General features: G+C 29.2%; 4 protein-coding genes across 6 annotated transcripts in view; 2 read left to right on the top strand and 2 right to left on the bottom strand.

The window, feature by feature from the left end:
- LOC149881131 (uncharacterized) overlaps positions 1-20,379 on the bottom strand; it is a 132,342-nt gene that overhangs the window by 30,477 nt on the left and 81,486 nt on the right. The window lies entirely within an intron of this gene.
- On the top strand, positions 5,120-6,858 carry LOC145193948 (neuferricin-like). Its single transcript, XM_090069839.1, has 3 exons — positions 5,120-5,618; positions 5,944-6,340; positions 6,462-6,858. The coding sequence occupies exons 1-3, from the start codon at positions 5,303-5,305 to the stop codon at positions 6,625-6,627; spliced, it is 879 nt and encodes a 292-aa protein (XP_089925965.1). The 5' UTR covers positions 5,120-5,302; the 3' UTR covers positions 6,628-6,858.
- LOC149881133 (uncharacterized) lies at positions 10,363-12,770 on the bottom strand. Its single transcript, XM_090069019.1, has 2 exons — positions 12,590-12,770; positions 10,363-12,092 (listed from the first exon to the last, which is right to left on the bottom strand). Exon 2 carries the CDS (start codon positions 12,005-12,007, stop codon positions 10,796-10,798), a length of 1,212 nt encoding a protein of 403 aa, XP_089925145.1. The 5' UTR covers positions 12,008-12,092; positions 12,590-12,770; the 3' UTR covers positions 10,363-10,795.
- Positions 15,475-18,290, top strand: LOC145194452 (uncharacterized). 3 transcript variants are annotated; one of them, XM_090069734.1, is made up of 4 exons: positions 15,475-15,717; positions 16,077-16,386; positions 17,312-17,376; positions 17,464-18,290. In XM_090069734.1, exons 1-4 carry the CDS (start codon positions 15,687-15,689, stop codon positions 17,700-17,702), a joined length of 645 nt encoding a protein of 214 aa, XP_089925860.1. In that variant the 5' UTR covers positions 15,475-15,686; the 3' UTR covers positions 17,703-18,290. The 3 variants fall into 3 exon arrangements, with proteins under 3 accessions (XP_089925860.1, XP_089925859.1, XP_089925861.1); XM_090069733.1 differs by having other exon boundaries at positions 17,461-18,250; XM_090069735.1 differs by having other exon boundaries at positions 15,481-15,717; positions 15,977-16,386; positions 17,461-18,260.

The following is a 20,379-nucleotide window of genomic DNA, read 5'->3' as shown; positions in this document are numbered from 1 at the left end:
GGAAGAGAACTGTACGAAGAAATTTTGGACTGTAGAATGCTGCTTACTAGCCGTAAGGAAAAAATGTCAAGTCCCGAGCAACTATTTATGTTTATAGTTGAATATGGAGACGAAAACAATTTCCCTAATATGCGTATAGCATTGCAAATATTACTAACAATAGCTATGTCTGTAGCTAGTTGTGAACGATCATTCAGTAAACTTAAACTGATTAACTCTTATTTGAGAGTTTCGATGGGCCAAAGCCGTCTCTGTGATCGCGCTTTACTAAGCATAGAGCGAGAAATTACCGAAGAAATTGATTTTGACAATGTTATTAAAAAATTTGCAGCAATTAAAGCTAGAAAAATAAATTTGTAATATGTTTCATAAACAATTTTTTTATTTATAATGAATAATAAAGTTTTATTAAAAGTTTGTGTAATCATTTGTTAAAAGTTGTAATTAGGCACTTTAAGTGGGCGCGAGATCGGTATTTGCCCCATGCGCTATTTACCCTAGTTACGCTACTGTTTCAATGGGTTCCATCAATCTAAAAGCTAAATATTCTGATCCCTAAACTAATTTTTTTTCTCTCTTTTTTCTTTTTTTTTTTTTTTTTGATTAGCATGAAATTAAGTTTTTCCCTAAACTCCCTCCCCCTTGTCTCCAAAAACCTCGAGATTTTCTTTTGAGACAAATAACGAAATTACAAAGCATTTTTCACAATGAATCGCGAGATTCGCTGAAGGTGCAAGTTTATAGATAGGAACGACAGAATGTGTGACCCAATTCATCACGGGTTCGAACGATGGAATCACGATTAAGCATCCTGGTCATTTAACCTTTGCAAGGACTTTAGAGATTGCTTTTATTCTAGAACGGGTAGCAGAGGAAGCATAACTGTTGAATATTTTCGATCCTTTGATGGTAGCGGAAATGTCATTAAGACCTCGGTCAAAGGGTTCGGCTGGCACGACTGCCTGTTTCAATTGTGGAAAATCGGAATATAATGTACATACAAGCATCAAGCCAAGATTAAACGACGATGAACTTTATAAGGAAAAGGGAGAGTGTGTCACCAATGGCATCCTGCATTCTGCCAGAAACAACTTTGCTATGTTTAAAAATAAATTAAACGGAGTAAGAAATATTCCATTTTATGTTTTTAATGAACGTTAATTGATTCTTAGTGCTCCATTACGGTGGTTCATGCTAACTCAACAAAAAAAAATTGGACGAATTGCTCCATCGTTTAAAGCAAAATGACTCGGTTGGTGGAAAATGACTAGTACCACCGAATGAAAAGCTGAACTATATTGTGATACCTCGTCTCTAGGATTTGATATACTTCTTCAAATTGGAGAAGAGGCAGCATGGTTACGTCTGCCAGTAACCATTACGACACACATACACATTAACAGAAGTGAATTGAAAAAACCATATCATCCGACAAAACTGAAAGTTTTTCTCAGCGATTAAAACAAAATCTCCCAGTTATATTCCAACCATCGAGCTAAGATCTTTTTAGATCCAATGTCTATTTTCTTAATGTATTTACTTATCCAAGTACAAAGTTAATTCAAAGCTGCTGCTTGCCAGTTCTTCTCGTAAACTTTTCTTTCAAAAAATTCCAGATGTTTTTGACTGCGTGACATTCTATTAAGTTTGGCGGATTGTCAACTTTAGACATATTTTTCTTCGAATAATGATATAATTGCTTCGATGTTATGAGATGAGGACAGAATAGAATCAAAATGATGCTCTTTAATGAAATGAACCAGTCGTTTATTGATATGTTCTTTTAAGGAACATATCAATAAACGACTGGTTCACAATGGGAAATTGTTGCTAAGACTTTACTTGCTCGAGGGACTGTATGTTATATAATTAAGAAATACAAACAGATAAAATGTGTCGGTAATTTATTTGGACGTGGTCGAAAAAGAAAAACGATCAAAACATTGGTTCAATGAGGAATATTATTGCACGCCAATACCATTCAAAATAGACTTCATGAACTGGGCTTTTCAGTCGTGTACCATGAACGAAACTATTAGTCAACAGGGTCAATCGAGGTAAACGTCTAAAGTACGCAAAAACAATGTTGAACAAACCGATTAAGTTTTGGGAAAATGTCATTTGGTCCGTTGAATTGAAATTTAATCTGTTCGAGTCTGATGGGAAGGTAATAGTATGGAGAACACCCAAGGAAGAATTCATTTCACATTATACTGTGACTACAATCAAGCATGCTGGGGGTTCTGTTACCGTTTGGGGTTGTTTCACGCAAAATGGAGCTGTTGAATAATATATTTCGGACTATACAATGGATCGATTTTATTATCGTGATAACTTAGAGTAGCATTTGTTGCTATCAATCCAAATATTTAATTTCCTACAACGATTTTTCTTCACACACGACAATAATCTCAAGCACTTCTAAGGTCTAGTCAAGGAATGGTTCAAGCAAAACAATACTTCAAAAATTAGCGTACCCTTCGTTCTCGCTTGATCTCAATCCCATTGAACATATATGGGATGAGTTCAAGCCGAGGATGAAGAAATACAAACCGAAGAGCATCCATAAGCTTGGGAACCTCTTGAAGAATGAATGAAATAACTTCAAGTTGACTGTTGTTTAGAAACGTCTTGATTCAGTGCCAAATAGATAACAAGAATGTATTAAAATCTAAGGTTTCTTAATACGATACTAGATTCGATGAAATAACTGTTTCGCGACAAAAATTTTTTCCTTTCTTCTGGGCCCTTAGAACGAATAACCTCCAATAATAAATAAGGGAGTTATAGCTTCCAAAAATCAAAAACGGCGGCCAATGGCGTGTTCCCTATGTTAGCACGTTTTTTAACCTCCACTAGTGTTCGCCTATATGTTTCTGTTTAAAATATATATTCTCTCAGTCTTTTTTTTATTTAAACGTATTTAAAATTTGTAAAGGCAAACAATAGAATGATATCTAAAAAAAAAATTTATACATTTCTATGCTTTACAACTAAAAATTTGATTTTGATCCTTATTCATGTTGGATCACCAGCTCAAAATTCCTTGCACCTGCTCAATGACATCATATCACCTTAAAAATAAAGATAAATCTAATTAACTTATTTTGTATCCATAACGCAATTGAATTGAAAGGCTTGGGCGAGCCTAAAGCTCTAGATATTTTTACATTAAATTACTTTTGTAATTTAACTGTTTAAATTAATCTGTTTTTTGAACAGATAGAAAATTAGATTTTAGTTAAGTTTAAGATGTTTTTAACAGAATCAGAAGTGTACTGCACAACCTGCTTTTTCTTTTTAGAACTATTTTTAGGTTTAGCTGATGACAATAGCTTCCTCTTAGTATGAAAGCATGATAAGCTACCATGTTTTAATGCCTATTAATTTTTCTTTAAAATTTTCTTTGCACTTTTATTACAGCAAATCTTGGTGCTGACGGTCTCTTCCTCTCCCTCTTATATGCTATATATGCTATCCAGAGAATCACCATGACTGTATACAAGTCATTGCTTCCGGATTTAATAGCTGCTGGTAAAACTTATATAAATCATAAAGTTCTCTATGAATATTTATGCAACACCTTTGACCAATGACTGACGGCTAATAATACTCAAAAACCAGCTCTTGTTTGGACGGACAAAAATGAATGTCAGATACAATTTCATTTAGTAAAAAGTAAGTAGATTTACATAGAGTTTTAATCCTGATTTCACCTAAAACCACTCACTTCATGCAGCCACTGGACGTGGGACTATTTGGCCCCATGAAGAGTGACTGGACTAAGGTTGTGGACGCTTTCCGCCTCGCCATTCCTAATGAGTATGTTTCAAAAGAAAATTTTGTAGACCAGCCAATGGTGGCTAAGCTATAATGCTCTAAGATATGTAAAATTAAAAGCAACTTATATTGCTGTATTATAAATAATAAAAAGCGTTAAAGAAAAAAACTGTAACTCTTTCTTTGTTTTTAGCTATCGTGGCATAAGAAACATATTTTGATCCTCTTTCAGCCAAGATTAAGAAAGTCTGAAAATAGAAAATAAACATGTATAATATTATTTATCAAAAAAGAAAAAAAAAATTTTTATACAACAAAGACTACTATTTAATGATTTAGTTTTAAAGTATATCATAACTGCTCAATTATATGCTTTAATTTTTTATTTAATTAATTTTAAAACAAAAAAAGGTGTTCTGAAATGTTTTATAAAAAAATTAAAATTGTAATTATTAACGGTGGCGACTACCAACCAGTTGTTGTGGCGAAGACTGGCGAAGATTTAACTGCTTATTACGTAGTTATTTTTAAATAAAATTGAGCCACACGCGTATTGACTTACGTGCCACAGTTTATATTTTATGATAAGGACAAAAAAAGTTAATTTTTTAAAAATATTTTTTGATGGCGATTACCAACAAGGGTGTTGTATTGCTTCCAGTGTTCGCCACCATCCCGCCACACCCACCCATTCAAATTCATCTACTAATTCTGTTTACAAGATGGAATATCTGCATCTTATTAACATCCTGAAAAAGAAAAAAAAATTAGATTACAAACAACATGTTTTTTGAGTGGATTATCCAAAGGCTTTTCTAAAATTTGTCATTAAGATTTAAGGATTTTTTAGGACAGATTTTCTTCTAAAAAATTCTGCGCCTTTATTTTTAAAGTTACAAATAGTCAAATTTTCGTCATATAAAAAGAACATCAAAATTAGTTTTTGCTTTGCATGATTTTTAGTGACCAATTGGCGAAGACTAGGTCGCATGGGTGTTTTACCCTATATATATATATATATATATATATATATATATATATATATATATATATATATATATATATATATATATATATATATATATATATATATATATATATATATATATATATATATATATATATATATATATATATATATATATATATATATATATATATATATATATATATATATATATATATATATATATATATATATATATATATATATATATAATTCTTTTCGCGTTAAAGTCTCTCATACATATTTTAAGTTTATAATAAACATGGCTAAAAAAAACCTGAAAATTTCCATTCAATTAAATGAAATTATTGTACTTTTTAAATTTCTTTAGTCGAAGCGGTGTGATTTATTTAGTCAGTAAATTATCACATCAGCGCTCAGTTAAGTCGACCTTATGAATTCTTCTTTTTCCAAAATTATTTGTAAATAATGGTTAATTTCTGCTACTAAAAGACATTTTTAACTGGTGCAACAGCACAATAACAACATTATACGTCGTCTTCCACTACTTTTAGAATGGATATAAGTGAAGACGGTATTCAAAGGTCTTCGAAAGAAAGATCTTTTGTATGTCCAACGTTCTCAATGTTTTTATTTTATTTTGGAATTGTTATAGCAGTTCTTGCAATTTATTTACCAATTGATATGAATTATGGGTTTTTGCATTTAATAAAAGAAGTTGATTTCTCTTCTCCTAAAGGTCTAAGTTTTTATACATATGCCTTTCATAAGCTGGGATGGAAAAACGTAGAACATGATAAAGTCTTTTTAAAAGAAGAACTAGCAAAGTTTGTAGGAAATGCTGGAGAAGAGCTCTATTTGTCAATTTTGGGTAGGTACATAAAGTAGTATTAAGACACAAGAATTGCAAGTATCATTGATACTTGTGGGTTTTTGAGTTTACTATTCTTTATCTTACTTTATGGCCTAATTAAGCGTACAACCTAATTGATGTCAAACCCTAATTGTGTATTTCCTTTGAATAAATGGTTTCTTTCACATTTTTTATTTATATTTTGTCAAACTTAGCTTTTGATGCATCCTATTAACTGAAGTTAAAATTCCAAGTAGCCAGCTACAATATAAGTACCTAGATACAATAATAACTCATGCTTCAAAGAACAAAAAAGTTTATCTAAAATTTATGTTTGTTTTAGGCAAAGTTTTTGATGTTTCTAAAGGACACAAACATTATGGAAAAGATGGAGCATACAGTTTTTTTACTGGAAAAGATGCTTCTAGAGCATTTGTGACAGGAGACTTTACAGATGCTGGTTTGATAGAAAATATAGATAATTTGAGTCCAGATGATTACCTTGGCCTTTTAAATTGGCTAGAGTTGTATGAGAAAGAATATAAATATGTTGGAAAGCTGAATGGTTATTTTTATGACAATGAGGGAGTTGAGAAAGAAGGCTTAAAAATATTCTTTGATGGTGTAGATAGGGGGAAAAAGAACAAGTTATTAAATGAGGAGGAAAGCAAACTATTTCCTAGTTGTAATTCAAAGTGGACACCAGAAACTGGCACGATTATATGGTGTGCAAAGTTGAGGTAACTTTTGATAGCATTTTGTAAGCTAAAGTTGTCTGGTGTTGAAATAGCAAGTAAAGGTATATTAATTATCTTGATGTAAGTAAAAGTATATTAATTGTCTTGTTATCTTGGATTATAGTGGTGGCATATCACGAGATTGGGTTGGTTTTCCTCGACAATTTTTTAAACCTGGACAAGCAAGTTATAGATGTGCATGTGTGAATGAAAAGTTCCTTAATGATGCAAGATTTAAAATATACAAAGGATGTGGGACAACTGATACAATGTGTAGAATTTCTGATTAACAATTTTATTTATGTAAACATTTTGTGAAAATTAAATTTGTAAACTAATAATTGTTTATTGTTGTTTTTTTACAAAATGTAAGTTTATAAATTAATGGATGTTATTTGTGTTATTCTTATTAATTCACTATTACTTGTGTTATTCTTGACAATTCACTATTATTCCATCAAACACAAAAAGTAAGAAAATTTTTCAAGTGAACAAATCAATGTAAGAAAGATGAACAAAAATTATAGAATCTTTAAATGAATACCATGTTGAAACAATTTCATTTTTAAAAAACTTTTTTGTTTAAAACAAAACCAAAATCCAACAAATTTACAGTCAAATATCTAAAATATACCAAAAAATTTAAAAAGTTTTAAAAAGAGTTTTTTTGTTTTGGGTAAAACAAAAAAGAACTATATGTTAGATTTATTAAAATATAATTTAATGCAGTATTTTCTTTTTAAGCATAACTTTAAAATTTTTATATATCCACTACACACTAATAGAAGTGAAAGTGTTATTTTATAATATTGATTAAGATACGTGCAAGTGTTTGCACAACTATCGGTTTTAAGATACTAAATCTTTGCAAAACTTGTTTTCACGATCTACTTTTAGTTTTATACCTTTAGGTGCTAAAAGAACCGGGCGTTTAAGATTAATAATCCACTTAAAGCAAGTTTCCATTTATTAGCTAGAATTAAGACATGTACCAGAAAAAATCTGCGCGGACATTATAAAGGATATTTATCTAACTATTGTATTTCGATATTGAATGTTATGTATATTTTGAAAGTACATATATTAATATTATTACATTTCACTTAAGAAAGTTTGTGAAGTTTTGTACGTGAGAACGCACGCACTTTGCGTTTTACACTCCACATCAGCTTTTGCAAAGTCTTCGGCTGGACTTTCTTGGTAGCTCTCATCCATTTATTTTTGAAGTCTTTAATGTTTTTGGCTTCTTTTACATTGAACCTTAGTTTTCTTTTGACAAAAGCCCAATATCTTTCGATAGTAGGTATGTGTGTAAAAATTTCAAACCATTTATTTATTCAAGTTTTATATATGGTTCGAAAGAGCTCTGAATTTGTAATAAAATGGTGAAAACTTTATGAAAAAAGAATCATTACAAAAAAAGTTATGCTCATTTAAGTAACATTATTTTTATGAAGCATTGCTTAAGAAAAATGCAACTTTCGTATAAAGCTCGCGTTCGGCTAACGGCAGCTTTGTAAAAGAATCATTGTTAATTTGCGCATGATTTTGCATAGTGAAATGTGCAAAACGATTAAAAAACGTAACTAAAAAAGTTTCGAATTAAAGAAACAAAGTATTTTTAATGATTTAAAACGTAATAGTAAAAGTTATAATAAAATTTTATAAAACATGCATATATATATATATATATATATATATATATATATATATATATATATATATATATTGGAGGTGATCTTTAAATACATTAAAAGCCTCAGCGTTTTCGCCTTATTTTTATCGTTACTAATGAATTTCAATGAAAGATAAATATATAAATAACAGTTCTAATAAAATATATCATTAAAATGAATAAAAAAAACAAATATACTGAATTCTCTACTGTCAAAAACCGCCCCTCCCCCTAACACAATGTTACGGAAGTGGAAATACATATCTCCACTGCGTGGAGCAATAGGGTATGTGGTCATGAATATTTTTTGATGAAATTTGGCAGGGACATTGAAAATAGATCTATACAGTTGCCTGTAAAATTTTAAATATGTACCAACATGCCTTCAATATTAATGCACCTCCGGAACAGAAACGAAATTTTAAAACCGAATGAAAATCACTGGTAACTGTAAAAAAAACAACAGAATTTATAACAAAAAGTAACAGTAACAATAGCAGAAACAGTTTTATAAAGTGTAACAGTCACAGTAACGCTAAAAGAGGTGGAAATGGTACCTCCACTGGGTCGAAAAATACGCTATGTGGTCATGAATATTTTTTAATGAAATTTGGCAGGCACATAGAAAATAGATCTATACAGTTGACTGGAAAATTTCAAATATGTACCAACATGCCTTCAATATCAATGCAGTGCCAGAACAGGAACACAATTTTAAATAGCAATAAAAAAAACTGAAAAATTTATTACACGTAAAAAAAAACCATAATTTATTCAACATAGAACATTCTACTTTTTTAATAAAGTCTAAGCTGATATAAAGTTCTAAAAAAAAGACAAGTAAATACATCATTACCACACCGACTTCGAGCAAGCTGTGAAAAAAAAGGTCACAGTTTTTGTCTTTAAAATCGGTGCCGTAAAAACCCAGATACGCACATACCTATCGATAGGAGGTAGTTCGGGACAACTTGGTGGATTGCAGTGTTTTTCAACGAAATCTACTTTATGTTCTCTAAGCCAGTTTAAAGTTGTCCCAGAGTAGTGACATGATGCTATATCGGGCCAAAATAACGGGTTACCTGTGTGTCTTCTTAAAAACGGCAAAAGACGTTTCTTGAGGCATTCTTTTATGTATATTTTGGTGTTACTTGTTCCCGTAGTCACAAAACAAGAGCTTCTTTCACCACATTCACAAATTGCTTGCCAAACTAAGAATTTTTTTAGCGAATTTTTGCATTCCAATGCATTTATATTTGAAATTCAGTTTCTTGCGATTAATTCCTGAATAATATTGGTGTCCTGGAAGAGATCGGAAATATGCAGCACAATAAGTTTCATCGTCAATAATCAAACAAGATTTTTTAGCACATAATTTTTTATAGAGCAGCTTTGAACATCGAATTGCGACATTTTCTTGCTTTTCTTCTCGACGACGAACTTTTTTCTTTTTATAAGATTTATAACCACAATTTCTCTTTACTCTTTGTATAGTGGAAGCACTTGTCTTAAATTTATTCGCTAATGTTCGAACAGAAATCTCCGGTTTTCTGTCTGAGGCATCTTTTACCTTTTTACCAAGATCTCGTCTAACAAAACATTTTTTTCTTCCACTTCCTGATTTTCTTATGATTGTACCAGTGTCCTTAAATCGTTTCACAACGCTCTGCACTGCTCTCAAAGCAATCTGCAGCTCTTTAGAAATTGTTTTGTTTGATACACCAGGATTTTCAACGAGAAAATGCAATAATTTTTTCTCGCTTCTTATCTTGATTTGATGACATTTCAATTAAAGCTAATTGTTTTAAGAACAGAGTTGTTTAAATTTTGAACAACATTAACACAATCACATTTTAAAACAATTAGCTATTTTAAATGATGTACGGTTTCCGTAAACGCCACATCAGAACACGCGCAGATTTTTTCTGGTAAATGTCTTAGTTCGTTCGTACACGTAACAAAATGGGTGAATTCACGTTCACATTTTATCATCGGATGGTTTTTAAATATACAAAGGATGTGGGACAACTGATACAATGTGTAGAATTTCTGATTAACAATTTTATTTATGTAAACATTTTGTTTTAAATAATTTTTTTAATAAATTAATAATTTTTATTTGTTGTTTTTTTACAAAAACAACAAATAACAATTACTAATTTATTTTTTCTTGTAGTCCATTTATTAAAAAAGTGCTGCAATCATAGGCTTACAACAACCAAATCGGTTTTGCGGTAAGATATTTTATAAAATATTTATCTGGTACATTTTATGAAATATATAGTTGTAACGCCAAAGTTAACCTTGGGAATGCTAAGAAAAATATTTTTTTATAGAAAAGCAAATGAACTTTTTAGACTTTTTTTTTTTCCACATGCTAGAAAATCGTCAAAAAATTTTTTTACAGAGGAGTGACGACTCAATGAGTCTGTTAAGCATACAAAGAACGTTCTTAAAAATGGCAGTGCAGTAAGTTTCAACAAATGCATTGTTTATAACTTTTTACAGCTTGCACTAAGTGAATCTGATTTTTAGAGAAATATGTCTAGCGATTTTAGAAGTTAAATCTTTTGAACTACTTGTAAAAAAGAGCAGTAATTAGATTTAAAAAAGATGTTTGTAAAATGAGTCACTTTTGTTAAACCTTAGCTCCACACTATATTGGCCAAATTGTGATTACTGAATTCGAGACGTCTATATTGGATTGCGATGAGCCGCTAGAGAGATCATCAGTAAAGATTGTCAATTTGCGTAGCAAAACAATGACGATCAAAAGAAAAAAATTAAACAAAATCTTCCGCAACCTTATGCATTTCAGCATATTTTTCCTTAAACTCATACAAAACAAAGCAAAATTTTTTCATGGCATTATTAGTACTCGTACGATTTGTTTTCTGTTGAAAAAATAAGTGTCCTTGAGACGTTGCCTCATTGTTATGCCATGAAATGGTGCTATTTTCCTTTGAAATGAAACCTGGTCTCTGTTCTAGAGAAAGGCTACCAGAACAAACGTTAATTGTGAGAGGTAAATTTTTTTTTTCTGCTTCATTAACTTTAAATTCCGCTCGAACTCTAGAGTAGGGCTTGGCTACTTTCCCAAACGTTTTTGTTTCAAAATTCTTACTTTCTGTTTTATCCTCGTCTACCTCGTATTCATACTGACTGAAATTCCCTCGCAATTTTTCTAACTTTTTTTGGTTGAAGATTTCTTTTTGTAGCTCTAATTCCATAATTTTTTTTGGGCTTTGCTGTTCCTGATTTTCCTTTCCTTGGAACTGTTGCTCCCTTTGCCCGAGAGCAAGTTGTTGTGGTTCGTATTGAGTGTAACGGGTTATCACAATTTTTTCGTTAGCTTTTTTACTTTCTATACAGTAGTTTATGCTGTTTCTTCTACTTTTTTGAGAATCAGAAAGTTCTTTGCTAGAGGCACTTAAATAGTCACAATTGCTCGTCAAGCTATATTTGCATTCGTTGTTTATTTTTACACCTGTCAAAACAAAGAACTTCATACACTGCGATCTTTTCCATTCACTTGAGTTATTGACAAATTTGCAACAATTTTTGATGTAAGCATTTTTAGCTTCGAATGGATTTGAACTTTTATTTATTTCAGGAATTGAAGCGGAATATTTTGCGCCCTGCATGCAACTTTTGAAATTTTTCAAACAATTCACAAAATTCCCATCGATTTCTTGGTCGTCTCGATTACTTTTACTTTTTTGGAAGTAGATATTATTTTTAGGTATCTGGTCATCATTTTTGTGCGATAAACAGTCTATAATATTCTTTTCCATTGTTTTGCTATATAATCTATTTTCCCTTCTCTTCAAGGATTCATAATATGGGTCTCGCATATCTAGAACTGCATCAGTTATTGATGACACGTTGACCGAATTTAATATTTTATCGTTAGTTTGATTACGAATTGGAATGCCTGTGGCGCATATTAACAAACCATTTTCTTTTTTAACGTCTCCCTTGTATGAATTTAACATTTGCAAGATAACTGTTTTATATGGGTTGTTATGATTGAAAGATAACTGCTTTATATGGTTTTTATATCTATCTGGATTTCTAAAACTAAAATAAAAAATTCCAAAAAGATTGCTTACTGTAAGTTTGATTTGTGACCACTACTTTTATAATATAACGATTAACTTATTTTTAAAAAACAATAGTTTCATTAAAAAAAAACTATTTTGATTTACTGCAAAGTGATTAATTTGGTGTGAAATTAAAACTCTATTGGAAAGATGTGTTGGGTGAAGGACTATTCTACTTTTTCTATAAAATAAAAAAAAGTGGAGTAGAATGAAAAAAATGACACTAACACTTAAATATTGGTTTCAATGATTTTCTTTTAAAGGCGGAACAAAAAAAAAAATCATAAAAAAAATTACTTGGAAAAGATCCTGCTATAATCTTTTTTAGATTTGTTATGTATAATGATCAGTGCAATGCGGATGCAACCTTGCATAAGCGTACGACGCCTATGCAAAGTATTTAAACATTCAAAAAATTTTGACCAATTTATAACGTTACAAAACCTATAAACTTTCTTAAAATATCAAACTTACCTTAAAAAAATATTAAAGCACAAGAATTTCTTCTGTGAGAAGCCTTTATATCATTGTTGGGAAATCTCACCTTAAAAAACTTATCTTAAAAAAATATTAAAGTACAAGAATTTCTTCTGTGAGAATTCTTTATATAATTGTTGGGAAATCTCATTCTTAAAAGATTCTCTTTTGCGCTGCACTTGATTTAATCATTGTTGAAAAACGAAGTAAAATATTCATATTTGTAATAAATAGTTTTTTTAATCACAATGATAAATTCAAAAAAATTAACATGAAGTTTTCTTAAATCCATTTATAATGAAATAATGAGTTTTTAAGGTTGTTTATTTATTAGGATTCATAAATGAAAACTTAAGAAAACCATTTAAAGAAAAAAAAAAGGCTAAGAAGAAAAAAAAAGAAAAAAAAAGAAAAAAAGAAAAAAAGAAGCGTAAAAGAAAAAAAGAAGCGTAAACAGAAAACTTTTTTTGTTGAACAAAAGTTTGGAAATCAGTAATCAGTTTATAATAGTGAAACTGGCATCAAGAAATATAACAAAGAAAAGAAACGTATAAAAAATCACAAGACTGCTTAAAAGGAGGCATTGGATCGAAAAAAATCAATTTCAAATGATGCTGTTATGATAGGAGGGGTATTCTTTGCATTAAGCTGTGAAGGAAAGAAAGAAAAATACAACAGTTATTTATGATTACTAGCAATCTTAGCCCTGTTATATCCCATTAGTAATCTCCATTAGTAATATAGTTTTTAATGGATTTTTTATGTAAAAAAGATTTAGCAAAATGGCTTTTTTTTCTAATTCATGAAAGTGGAATACTTTAATTATTTTTATTCTAATTGGAAATTGTCCTCAATCATAATAAAAATCTGTTGATGAAAAAATCAGATCTTTTGGTGACAAAAAAAACTCATTCTAAATTTTTGCGAAAATATTAAATTTTGTATATTTCGCTTATCAATCATCACGTTTAAGTTTTTTTATAAATTAAATTCGAAGAATATATATATATATATATATATGATATTGATATATACAAGGCAGTCTTTAAATCCAGTGCAAATCTTAAATCTTTACTAACTTCGCGCAACAAAACAAAGCTACCATCAAATAGCCATCCCGGAGTATACCTAATAGAATGCGAGTGTAAACAAAAATACATCGGTGAAACAGAAATGAAAATAGCAACAAGAACAAAACAACACCAAAAAAATATTTTTGAAGAAAAATTAGAACAATATGCAATTGGCCATCATAAAATTAAATGTTCAGGTAATATAAAATGGGATCAAGTAAAGACGCTAAAAGTAGAACCCAAAAAATTTGAAAGAAAAGTTCGAGAGGCAATCGAAATTCAGTTCAACAAATGCGGACCTAAAAATGGAGGTATGAATTTAGATGACGGTCAATATGTAAAAACGCAATTCTGGACGCCATACTTTTTATACCTACGAAATATTAAAGAAGCCCAACTAAAGCGAAGTTTAAAGAAGCCATTAAAAAGTGACATTACCGTTAATATTTGTTTGTAATTTAATTTAATAATATTTGTAATTGAAGCTGAAGATGCTAGTATCAATAATCTAGCGAAAATTTTTTAGATAAAATAAAAAATTAGTATTGAGAGAATTCGTATTTATTGAAGTTCATATATTAAATTTATTCAACTCTCATACAAGATGTCGTCATTTAAAATATATATATATATATATATATATATATATATACATATATATATATATATATATATATATATATATATATATATATATATATATATATATATATATATATATATATATATATATATATATATATATATATGTATATATATATATATATATATATATATATATATATATATTAATGGGTTATTTTGACTACCATAATGACTGACTTTATTAAAACTTTGGAAGAAAAAAAGACAAGAATTATGCGTTTTAATTTTGGAAGTATACATATTTAGCACTTAGTTCAGATTTTTCTGACAACGTATATTGTGTTTACTAATGCATATGATTGATTAAATGTAAAAAAATAAGGAGTTGAGAGAGTTTCAACCTATATATATAATTTGGACCAACCTATATATTATAATTTCAACCTATATATTATAATTTGGTTAATTTGGAGAACAGTGTTGCTTCACTTTTTCTTTACAGAATTTTTGTGAAGTTAGACATCTAGATAATATATACAATTGGGAAGGATTAACTTTTAAAACCGGTAAAGATAGGCAAAATGACATCTTGACTCGACTTGAAGATTTATAATATATTTGAACTAAAATTTGGCATTTAAAAAAAAAAAGTTGGAGTATTGTAAAAAACATCGTTATTATACCGATAAATATCCGTATTCTCGTAATTTTTATGTATTCCGATAAACCGATAAAAAAGCCGATATTATCGTTTCAAACGATAAGTTTCGTTTAGTTATCGTTTCAAACGATAACTAAACCGATATTATCGTTTCATAGACAAACTCATATCGTTTGATATCGTTATCGTTTCATATCGTTATCGTTTCAAAATAATAACGATACGCAGACCCTTAGCCGAATGCTATTTTTAATAAAATGCGTAAAAAAATATAATAGTTGTGGAGTGGCATAGTAGACAAAGAGTAAATGATGCAATCGTAACAACTGTTTTTTGGTCTAAAAGAAAGATTTACTTTGTTTGATAAAAAGTCAGCATGTTTAAAAAACAGAAGTTGAAAGTTAAACTTGCGGAAGAAATTTAACTGCGTATAAAATGCTAAATTAAGATATTATTATTAGTTTCGTCAAAAGAACTTTTTTGTTGCGGTTTTTGACGGACGTAACTAGAATTGACGTCATTATAGTAGTATTGCGCATCAATTAAAACAATTCTAGACGGTTTTGTTGTTTGGATGATCGAATACTGTTTCAATGATCCTCGACTTCAAAATATATTATAAGCTGATTATTGAGAACTTCTCGCGGTGCTTTTACACGTTGTTTACTTACAAAATACAAATCAAAGATTATAGCAGGAATATCTGTTGAACATTTTCAACAGCCTGAAATAAAGTTTTCTAAAGTTCATTCTGCGACAGTTTATTTTAACAAAAATGAATTCTATCTACTTCATCTTTTTAATTGGTAAGCAGAATAAATTTTTTTGTTCTCTTGAGATTTTTTGACATTTTTTTATTCTCTTGAGGTCTGCTTTTAACTAATAACCGCTTATAAAAAGCTGGTTCTTAAACTGTTAAAATATGTAATGGTTTAAGAATAACCGAATAAGTATAAAGATTTTAATATAGAATCTTTCTAAATTCTAATCGTATTAGTTGTATTCTTATAAAGATTTTTCTTTTTCGCTTCTAAAACTTATGTTATGTTTTAAATTGTATGTTAGAGTAGAGGACAAAAAAATTACAGTTTTAAATAAACCATACTTTTTTAACTCAATTAACGAAACTGCGTTAAAAACAACGTGCGATTGTTTGTATTTCAAGTGAACTTTATGGAGCTTATCTTCTGTGACACTTCTTGCAAACCTCGACTTACACTTGAAAGAAATGAAAACAAAATTCCGTATTATTACGAAGTTTACAGATGCTCTGGACATTCTGAATCAAGCAATTTAGATCAAAGATGCGTGAACACAAGTTACAACTACCTGCAAATAAAATCAAAAAATGCTCGAGAGCCTGAAGAACCCGAGACAATAAAAATGGTGGTGAATCACACTTCCTGTGATATGAAATGCGTTTGTAATTGTGTTAGAAACGATATGTATCCTTTTATATGTGAAGAAGGGTTTTTGTAAGTTCTTTTTGAAATTCTTTTGTAACTGCATTTTAAACGAAATCTGCTTCGCAACTTATTTCAAACTGAAATGAAGTTTAACTTTTTAGATATTAAGTATTTACTAATAGTGAAAATAATTCTTAAGATCCTCTTTTAAAGTCGTCGGTATTTTAGTAAAAATTCAATGTGTTTGGTAACGGAAACGTATTTTCAAAATAATTTCCGACTAATACAATAAAATGCCGTGGTAACTTATATTATAAATTATTTTTCATTTTAGTGTAAGTTCTCCTTCGCATTCCGATAAATGAAATGAACTTATTACTAAGGCCGACAAAAAAGTTTGTTGTAAAAACTTTTTATACAAATTCAACTGAATCTTAAGTATTTTTAGTTGCTGAAACCATCAGTGTCTTTGAATTACCTGTAGTTCTCTCACATATGACTTCAATTAAGGTCACATGACAGAATGTTAAATATATTAAAAATAATTTAATTAATAAATTAAGAAAAAAAAAACTTAGCTAATGCTGTACTTTTATTTAATAACAGACCGTATATTTTAGAAATTTATTTTTTTGTGTTTCTTTTCTCTCTTCTCTTTAAAGCTTTTTACAGAGCTTATTTTCCGAAGTGGTAGTATGTTAAAATGCAACAGTTGTTAATAAAAAAAATGAATTTTTAACACTCCATATATTCAAATGTTGAAAAATGTTGGGTAAGACGACTTTTATTATTTTCAGACAAAGCCCAATTTTTGTTATAAAATTGTAACAAAATTAAGAAAGTTATTTGCTCTTTTTCTGGAAGACTGCCATAGGCGGAAAATAGCTTCAAAAGCAGGATAGGCAATTGCGAGGATGCTCATAAGCCATGAGGATGCTCATAAAAAGTATATAGTGTTAGAAATTATACAATTAAAAAGTGTATTTTTTTGTAGATGGAGCAAGGTTGATTGTGCTTGCAAACCAATATGTACTAACACAAGTAAACATACGAGGGAAGGTCCGTTACGTTTTTTTTTTTTTTTTTAATTTTTAAAATTATTTGATTGTTCTTTTTACAAAGTTGCGAATTCCTTTTTCAAAGTAGAGCAATACGAGAAAGGCGTTTCTACCACAACGCTGATCGTAGCCATGGTTGCAGAATTTTTTATTGTCTCAATCACAGTTCTATTAGGGTTTGATATTTGTAAATGCAAAAAACATTCAACCGGTGTTTTGTATGGGGCCGCCAAATACATCAAATGTGCTTCGGGAGAAAAGCACAGAAGAAATAATGAAAACAACAAAACGGGATCAGTGAGTATTCTAAACGACTTAAATGCATGAAATTAGTGAATAAATTGAACTGAGTATTGACGGTGAATAAAAAAACTATTGAACACGTAACAACTCATAAAGGTATTCTTGCAAGGATCAATTGTACTAAATGGGTTCACGTTAAGTTTATTTTTAGTGTGGATAAAACTTTGTATATAACTATTTATTACTGTAATATAACGGCCAGAATTTTTATGACAATAAACTTTATTAGGTATTTACAATTTCTGATTAAATTAATTTGGTAAATTATATTTTTTTACTCGCAACAAATTATACCATAAAAAGGTCGTGCTTGTTGGATCATGTCCAAACCATGGCCAGACTTTCCAACAATTTTTATGTTAACTTTCAATAATTTTCTTATCACAAAAAATTATATTTTATCAGTTTTGATTTAAAAATTATGTTTGGTATGACAAGTTTTTCAAAAGTATTTTAGGGTTTTTATATTTTTATTCAAATCTCTCGAAGTTTTTATTTAAAATTCCAAATCTAAAACTATAGTCACTTATTTTTTAAATATTGTAATAGATCATAGAAATGTTGTAGCAGATCATAGAAAGTTGTAACAGATAATATAGAGTTGTTATTTGTTTTAAGCATTTACTTTTTTCTCCACTTTACATGTTGCTAAATGATGTGGAAAGTACCTTTCGTGATACGTAGTTGGGTTTGTTGAAAGATTATTTTATGATTGTGGTTGCATTTGTCGTCGATGAAAATTTGTTTTTTATATGAACGTGATGTAGCTTTTCCTGCTCAAATTAAAACACAATATTGAATTTGGTAAAAAAAAAACATCAATTTATTTAAGGAAGTTAAACACCGTTATTCAAAAGCTGCTGATTTTGAAGTTCTCTGTGTTCTATTCTCTGATATCAATCAGCTTAAAAAAAAAAGTAGATTGTAAGAAGGAGATTCGAGTTGTCAATTTTTGTTATTTTTTATTGTAATAGTTAAACAGGCTTACCCACGGAAGGTTATGATGAAGATAACATTTACACGTAGGAATAAAATATTTTATATTTTCTTTTTGCAACTTAAGAAGATTCTAGTTCAAAACAGCAGCAAAAAAAAAAAACCTGCAATGAACTTGAGTTTCGAAAAATTTATATATCGTTTATAAACTAAATACTAAACACTTCAGAGAGGCCGCTTTGAATTAATTGTCGATAATTTATAATCACGCGGGTTAGATTTAAATGAAGTTCACATCTGCATTTCGCTTGTACGTTCTAAGCAAAGACTTTTTTTCACGAAATCAAAGGAAAGATATTGGATAATCGTTGTCAAAGAAATCGGAAATTGTTGGATTAGTGTTTTATATGAAAATTAGAAAACTACCCAAACAAAAAATGTTTTATTCCTATTAACAGCAACTTAAATCTCCAAATTTATCTTAAAGCAAAATTTTAAAAGTTTTTATCAATAAGGCGCCTATTTAAAGGCTTGTTTTTACTTAACAACAAACTGGCGCGCAAAACAAAAGGCCGGGTGAATAAAAATGAGCAATTGCTTTTACTCAGTAACTGGTCAGCTTTACGTGAATAGAAACTTCAACAACTTTATTTAAGTTTTTATTCACGTAAAATTGAGCAATTACTGAGTAAATTGCTTACCTTTACGTGAATAAAAATATGAGGAAAACTGCTGAAGTTTTAATTCACGTAAAGCTGACCAATTACTGAGTAAAAGCAATTGCTCGTTTTTATTCACCCGGCCTAAAGTTTTTTTATTAAAACATGGCAATTTTCTTATTCGCCCTTTAAGAGTGTTTAAAATGTAATATAGTAATAGAAAATAAATAACAATAGATAAATACAACCAAATAAAAAAGAGACTATATAAATTACTTTTTATATTAAAATATCTAACACTTTACTTAGCTTACAAAAATAATTTAATAAAACAGGTGCTGCTACATAATACCAACTAGGTTACTTTTTTTTATTTATTTTTAAAATTGCTGTAGAAACGAAGTCCTCGTACACAGTTAATACCGCCAGGAACAACAAAGTTCCATCCTCAACCAATAATTTTATAAAATACAAGTTGGTATAATTAGATTATACTTTTCTAGAACTTTAACTTAAGGTGGCTACCCACTATTTAAAAAAAAAATTGATAGAATCGCTTTTTTACCTCACACTTAAACATTTTAGTAGCATTGGAATCAAAACAGATAAAAAAAATACAAATTTTTCATATTTTCAACATTACGTCATTAATTATGTGCATAATTAACTTAAAAACAGCATATTTTTCAACAAGGATAACTAACTGCCAAATTTTTCAAATTAAGTCAAACTTTTCAAAAACATTGTTTATTGTATGAACTATGTGCTGAGTCAAAAAAAAAATTATATACTTTTTTTAATGCTCTGGAATTTGCAATTTAGTGTAATGCTTAAATTAAATACCAAAATAGCCCAAGTTACCCCAATTTTTATTTGAATAGGATACCATAGTGTAAATATTTTTAACTCAGCACATTCACCTAACTACATTTTATCTCTGTAAAAAATTTCAAAGAAAAATATTAAACCAAACTAAAGATATCTTTGTTAGAAGATAGAAAATTTTTAAATGGAGAAAAACACAAAAACAAATAAAATTAAGTCAAAAAATAGCATACAGTTTAAGTAAAAGAACCAGAGGCATAAAATTCATCCTCATTTTCATT

This window comes from Hydra viridissima, unplaced genomic scaffold (genome assembly GCF_058129835.1).
Source record: "Hydra viridissima isolate aposymbiotic clone 2 unplaced genomic scaffold, HvirCarnegie_v1 scaffold_12, whole genome shotgun sequence".
Taxonomy (NCBI): domain Eukaryota; kingdom Metazoa; phylum Cnidaria; class Hydrozoa; order Anthoathecata; family Hydridae; genus Hydra; species Hydra viridissima.
The sequence above is the reverse complement of the archived record's forward strand: the minus strand, read 5'-3'. Positions and strand labels throughout refer to the sequence as shown.